At 45.8% G+C, this 7,454-nt stretch overlaps 1 protein-coding gene across 1 annotated transcript in view; it reads left to right on the top strand.

The window, feature by feature from the left end:
* Positions 1–3,931: 3,931 nt before the first annotated feature.
* apc (APC regulator of WNT signaling pathway) overlaps positions 3,932–7,454 on the top strand; it is a 34,075-nt gene continuing 30,552 nt past the window's right edge. The window contains 2 exon segments of the mRNA XM_034079932.1: positions 3,932–3,965; positions 6,045–6,200. Of these exon segments, the coding sequence (XP_033935823.1) occupies positions 6,066–6,200 (135 nt within the window). The 5' untranslated portion in view covers positions 3,932–3,965; positions 6,045–6,065.

Here is a 7,454-nt window from a genome sequence, read left to right as displayed (position 1 = left end):
ATGATGTGATGATGATGATGATGATGATGATGATGATGATGATGATGATGATGATGATGATCGTGCTTTCTACAGCGCCACGGCTTCCACTGATGATATGTTTTATGGATTTATTGTCAAAGCACTCCATGGAATACAACAAGTGTATCTGAAATAAATTACACACCCCACCTTTAACAGAAAATAAATTGGTTTATGTAAAAAAACACTTTCCAGCTTCTGAAAAGTGAAGATTTGCTTAGAAATATTTTATACAATGTGTTATTTTACTCTGAATACTTTAAGTACATTTTCTTCATCGTAATTAAATACTTTTACTCTCCATCAGTTTACTCCCAGTTGAGTATTTGTACAGTGTTGTACTTTGGTGTTAGTACTTTTACTCCCAGTTGAGTATTTGTACAGTGTTGTACTTTGGTGTTAGTACTTTTACTCCCAGTTGAGTATTTGTACAGTGTTGTACTTTGGTGTTAGTACTTTTACTCCCAGTTGAGTATTTGTACAGTGTTGTACTTTGGTGTTAGTACTTTTACTCCCAGTTGAGTATTTGTACAGTGTTGTACTTTGATGTTAGTACTTTTACTCCCAGTTGAGTATTTGTACAGTGTTGTACTTTGATGTTAGTACTTTTACTCCCAGTTGAGTATTTGTACAGTGTTGTACTTTGGTGTTAGTACTTTTACTCCCAGTTGAGTATTTGTACAGTGTTGTACTTTGATGTTAGTACTTTTACTCCCAGTTGAGTATTTGCACAGTATTAGTACTTTTCCTCCCAGTAAAGTACCTGTACAGTATGAGTACTTTTCCTCCCAGTAAAGTACCTGTACAGTATGAGTACTTTTCCTCCCAGTAGAGTACTTGTAGTATGAGTACTTTTCCTCCAGTGAAGAAGCTGAAGACTTTCCGCTCCTCTGGTCCTCAGTCAGGCACAAGATGGCGGCCAGCTGCAGTTTCTCACAGTGAGGCCCGAGAGAGAAAACTTCTCCTGACTTTAGTAACTGTTTCCCCGCAGTGACCGGAGAGATGAGCCGGTACTGACGGGTCCTCTTCCCGGTACCGGCAGAGAGAGGCTTCCCCGGGATGTTCCGAGACCCTGGAGCTCTTTGTTTTCTTTAAAGGTAAGAACTACAGCGAATGCTAACCGTTAGCTTCATGCTAACGGTTTGTTTTGGTTGTTAGTCGGTGTTTTAACGGCATTTTTAACGGTGTTTTAACGGTTACCGTCTCTAGCCGGGGACAGGATGGAGGAACCGGTGTTTATTAAACCAACCAGGCGATAGTTATGGATTTATTCTGAGAAAAGTGAGACAAAAAAGTAACGGGTCAGTTGTTCTGTTGAGCTAACGGCTAACTGCTAACATAGCTTTTGTCACAAAAACACTTATGTCACGTGATACTGTACAATATTTATATAGTATTGTATTTATATAGTACTGTATTACATAGTACTGTACAGTATTTATATAGTACTGTATTACATAGTACTGAGCTGTATTCATATCCCAGTATTTATATAGTACTGCACAGTATCAACATAAATACTGAACTATGCAGCAAAGACCGTTTACATGCACTAACAGCTGGTGGGAAGTAGTTCCTCTGCAGACCGTTTACATGCACTAACAGCTGGTGGGAAGTAGTTCCTCTGCAGACCGTTTACATGCACTATCAGCTGGTGGGAAGTAGTTCCTCTGCAGACCGTTTACATGCACTAACAGCTGGTGGGAAGTAGTTCCTCTGCAGACCGTTTACATGCACTAACAGCTGGTGGGAAGTAGTTCCTCTGCAGACCGTTTACATGCACTAACAGCTGGTGGGAAGTAGTTCCTCTGCTTACCGTTTACATGCACTAACAGCTGGTGGGAAGTAGTTCCTCTGCAGACCGTTTACATGCACTAACAGCTGGTGGGAAGTAGTTCCTCTGCAGACCGTTTACATGCACTAACAGCTGGTGGGAAGTAGTTCCTCTGCAGACCGTTGACATGCACTATCAGCTGGTGGGAAGTAGTTCCTCTGCAGACCGTTTACATGCACTAACAGCTGGTGGGAAGTAGTTCCTCTGCAGACCGTTTACATGCACTAACAGCTGGTGGGAAGTAGTTCCTCTGCAGACCGTTTACATGCACTAACAGCTGGTGGGAAGTAGTTCCTCTGCAGACCGTTTACATGCACTAACAGCTGGTGGGAAGTAGTTCCTCTGCAGACCGTTTACATGCACTAACAGCTGGTGGGAAGTAGTTCCTCTGCAGACCGTTTACATGCACTATCAGCTGATGGGAAGTAGTTCCTCTGCAGACCGTTTACATGCACTAACAGCTGGTGGGAAGTAGTTCCTCTGCAGACCGTTTACATGCACTAACAGCTGGTGGGAAGTAGTTCCTCTGCAGACCGTTTACATGCACTAACAGCTGGTGGGAAGTAGTTCCTCTGCAGACCGTTTACATGCACTAACAGCTGGTGGGAAGTAGTTCCTCTGCAGACCGTTTACATGCACTAACAGCTGGTGGGAAGTAGTTCCTCTGCAGACCGTTTACATGCACTATCAGCTGATGGGAAGTAGTTCCTCTGTAGACCGTTTACATGCACTAACAGCTGGTGGGAAGTAGTTCCTCTGCAGACCGTTTACATGCACTATCAGCTGGTGGGAAGTAGTTCCTCTGCAGACCGTTTACATGCACTAACAGCTGGTGGGAAGTAGTTCCTCTGCAGACCGTTTACATGCACTAACAGCTGGTGGGAAGTAGTTCCTCTGCAGACCGTTTACATGCACTAACAGCTGGTGGGAAGTAGTTCCTCTGCAGACCGTTTACATGCACTAACAGCTGGTGGGAAGTAGTTCCTCTGCAGACCGTTTACATGCACTAACAGCTGGTGGGAAGTAGTTCCTCTGCAGACCGTTTACATGCACTAACAGCTGGTGGGAAGTAGTTCCTTCCACACACACACACACACACACACACACACACACACACACACACACACACACACACACACACACACACACACACACACACACCACACACACACACACACACACACACACACACACACACACACACACACACACACACACACACACACACACCATCAAACCTGTTTCCAGACTGATATCTGGTCTGTTGTTGCTATGGTTTTCTCAGGGTAAGGACTGTTGTTGCTATGGTTTCTCAGGGATAGGACTGTTGTAGCTATGGTTTCTCAGGGTAAGGACTGTTGTTGCTATGGTTTCTCTGGGATAGGACTGTTGTTGCTATGGTTTCTCTGGGATAGGACTGTTGTTGCTATGGTTTCTCTGGGATAGGACTGTTGTTGCTATGGTTTCTCTGGGATAGGACTGTTGTTGCTATGGTTTCTCTGGGATAGGACTGTTGTTGCTATGGTTTCTCTGGGATAGGACTGTTGTTGCTATGGTTTCTCGGGGTGAGGACTACTCGGGATATTTATAAATCCTGCTGGTTTGATTTTAAGGTGGGAGAGAAACTGCCTCTGGGGGAACAGCTGACCTCCAGAAACACACATTTAAAGCCACCTGAGAAACAGTCAGTGTAAGCTATTCTTTCTGACATGTTATCTTATTATGTTAAATATAAATCTATATATATATATATATTTATATATAGATGTATATATATTGTATGGCGCTGCAGCATCACATGGTTTTATCAGGAATTGGATCAGAGTCTGAACAGCTCGTGTGTCTTTGATCACAACATCGAACACAACCGGTCGAGCTCCATGACCTGAACCCTGCAATCGATCAGACTGCAGAGTGTGAGTGTGTGTGTGTGTGTGTGTGTGTCAGTAACCCAGTCTGCAGCTGATGCAAAGCATTCTGGGAGCAGGCAGGGCCCCCCCCTCCCCCCTCTGTGTGCTGCCTCCTGATTGGCTGCTGCAGGCCCCAGCTGACTGTCAGACGGGGGAGGGAGGGAGAGGGAGACGCGAGTGATGGAGGCTACAGCGATGGGGTGAGCTGCCATTTTCTCTTTCTGCATTCTAATCTGTTCTTTACTCTGTTCACCTCCGAACACACACTCTCTGTGTTTGTCTGCAGAGAGAGAGTGTGTGTGTGTGTGTGTGTGAGAGAGAGAGAGGGGGGGGATACAGAGGGGGAGAGGGGGGAGGAGAGAGAGAGGGGGGGATGAGCGGAGGTTCCTCTTTTATTCTCTCATTGTCTGCTGTCCGCTGGATCTCTGCTTCTCTGCCGGATTAAATGTGTTACTCTGTTAGTGTGTGTGTGTGTGTGTTGGTGTTGGTGTGTGTTGGTGTGTGTGTGTGTGTGTGTGTGTGTGTGTGTGTTGCTGTGTGTGTGTTGCTGTGTGTGGATGGATGGATGGATGGATGGATGGAGGATGGGAGGATGGAGAAAATGGCTGCCTGGTGATGGAGGATGAGGCTGTTTCTCTGATCGTCCTCCGCCACAATGAGCTGATTGATCCTGGCAGCAGAGAGGATTCTGGGAGTTTTAGTTTTGTGTGTGTGTGTGTGTGTGTGTGTGTGTGTGTGTGTGTGTGTGTGTGTGTGTGTGTGTGTGTGTGTGTGTGTGTGTGTGTGTGTGTGTGTGTGTGTGTGTGTGTGTGTGTGTGTGTGTGTGTGTGTGTGTGTGTGTGTGTGTGTGTGTGTGTGTGTGTGTGTGTGTGATGATAATAATGTATTTTACAGTAATATAGAAATCATTTTAAAGATGTTACGTAATTATAAAATAATGTGGAAACATTTCAAAAGGAACTTAATTATAATTTTTAAATGGAAATAATGTAATCATAATTTAGACAATTATCTCTAAAGAGTTTAAAATGTAATAAAGTACAAGTAGTGATGAACATGAATCATGTGACAGTGAAACAGTGACATCAGTGTGTGTAACGAGACATCACACACACACACACACACACACACACACACACACACACACACACACACACACACACACAGAGAAGTCCTTCTCCTTACTGATTGTGAGACAAAGTGAGTGTTCAGGTTGAGTCTGTCCTCTTGGCCGAGCGGCAGAAGATGAACCGCAGCCATGCTTTCATGGAGCAGACGCATACAGACTCTGAATGATGAACAGATGAAACCTGTGTATATTAATACATATTAACTAGGGATGTCCCGATCACCTTTTTTTGCTCCCGATCCGATTCCGATCATTTGATTTTGACAATCTGCCGATACCGATTTTTCCCGATCCGATCTTTATGCATTAAGAGAAAAACAAGGTAACAGATAACGGCTGGTCATCCAACGCGATGAATTCAGCTATCTGGCTGTTATTGTTTGGCCTTTTCTCTGTTCTGGGGCAGTTTCTCTTTCCTTTTGAAAGTCTCTGAAAGTGTTGGTTGCTTCAGTGCCGTTACCTGAGTGGCCGCTGTGTACTCGTCGTGTTGTTGTTTGTTTCTCAGGTGGCGTATTAGATTGGTCGTGTTGAACGTAGCTCTGTTCTTTCCACCACGCGGAACCTCTGCCTTGCAAACATTGCATCTGGCTGTTACACTGCCTTCGCTTTCAATTTTATAATACTTCCAAACTCCTGACATGTTCTCTGTCCTGACTCCCGAGTCTCCAGCTGGACGTAGCCTCTCGTTAGCGTACTGCTGCTATCAGACACTGCGCCCACTCTGTTGCTTTCAGAGAAATAAGCAGGTCTGAAAACAAGCCCAAAGAAAGCAACACATACATGATGTGTGTAATTTTAAACCAAAACTAAGGCCTCAGGATGACTTTAAGACGCGAACATGGTCATTTTTGTTTTATAACCTTAAATCAAAAAAAAAAAAATTATAAAAAAAAAAAAAAAAAAAAAATCCCGATCCCCGATTTTTAGAAAATCACGTGATCGGCTCCAATCACGTGATCGGCTCCAATCACGTGATCGGATCGGGACATCTCTAATATTAATAAATATTATCTTTAGGTTACAGTTCTTTCACAATAAAAGCCTTCTGCTTCTGGCCGGAGGGATTCTGCCCACAGACACGCTGCAGGCCTTTAGTTTGAAACGCAGATGTAGTAGTTGTTGATGTGTTGTTGTTGTGCTTGTGCCGCAGGTCAGCGGCGGCTGCTCCGTCATGGCGGCAGCGTCGTACGATCAGCTGCTGAGACAGGTGGAGGTGTTGAAGATGGAAAACACCACCCTGAGGCAGGAGCTGCAGGACAACTCCAACCACCTGACGCACCTGGAGTCTGAGGCCGAGAACATGAAGGTAACACCTGAGAGACACAGAGAGACACAGAGAGACACAGAGAGACACAGAGAGACACAGAGAGACACAGAGAGACACTGAGAGACACACCTGAGAGACACAGAGAGACACACCTGAGAGACACAGAGAGACACAGAGAGACACCTGAGAGACACAGAGAGACACAGAGAGACACACCTGAGAGACACAGAGAGACACAGAGAGACACAGAGAGACACAGAGAGACACACCTGAGAGACACAGAGAGACACCTGAGAGACACTGAGAGACACAGAGAGACACAGAGAGACACAGAGAGACACTGAGAGACACTGAGAGACACAGAGAGACACCTGAGAGACACAGAGAGACACACCTGAGAGACACTGAGAGACACCTGAGAGACACAGAGAGACACAGAGACACACCTGAGAGACACAGAGAGACACAGAGAGACACAGAGAGACACAGAGAGACACCTGAGAGACACCTGAGAGACACACCTGAGAGACACAGAGAGACACAGAGAGACACAGAGAGACACAGAGAGACACCTGAGAGACACAGAGAGACACAGAGAGACACAGAGAGACACACCTGAGAGACACAGAGAGACACAGAGAGACACAGAGAGACACAGAGAGACACACCTGAGAGACACTGAGAGACACCTGAGAGACACAGAGAGACACAGAGAGACACTGAGAGACACCTGAGAGACACAGAGAGACACAGAGAGACACAGAGAGACACTGAGAGACACAGAGAGACACAGAGAGACACCTGAGAGACACAGAGAGACACTGAGAGACACAGAGAGACACTGAGAGACACAGAGAGACACAGAGAGACACCTGAGAGACACAGAGAGACACTGAGAGACACAGAGAGACACAGAGAGACACCTGAGAGACACAGAGAGACACACCTGAGAGACACTGAGAGACACACCTGAGAGACACTGAGAGACACACCTGAGAGACACTGAGAGACACCGAGAGACACACCTGAGAGACACTGAGAGACACAGAGAGACACACCTGAGAGACACCTGAGAGACACAGAGAGACACACCTGAGAGACACAGAGAGACATAGAGAGACACAGAGAGACACCTGAGAGACACCTGAGAGACACCTGGGAGACACAGAGAGACACAGAGAGACACAGAGAGACACACCTGAGAGACACAGAGAGACACCTGAGAGACACAGAGAGACACAGAGAGACACACCTGAGAGACACAGAGAGACACAGAGAGACACACCTGAGAGA

This window comes from Pseudochaenichthys georgianus, unplaced genomic scaffold (genome assembly GCF_902827115.2).
Source record: "Pseudochaenichthys georgianus unplaced genomic scaffold, fPseGeo1.2 scaffold_773_arrow_ctg1, whole genome shotgun sequence".
NCBI lineage: Eukaryota > Metazoa > Chordata > Actinopteri > Perciformes > Channichthyidae > Pseudochaenichthys > Pseudochaenichthys georgianus.
This window is presented reverse-complemented; position numbering and strand designations above follow the sequence as displayed.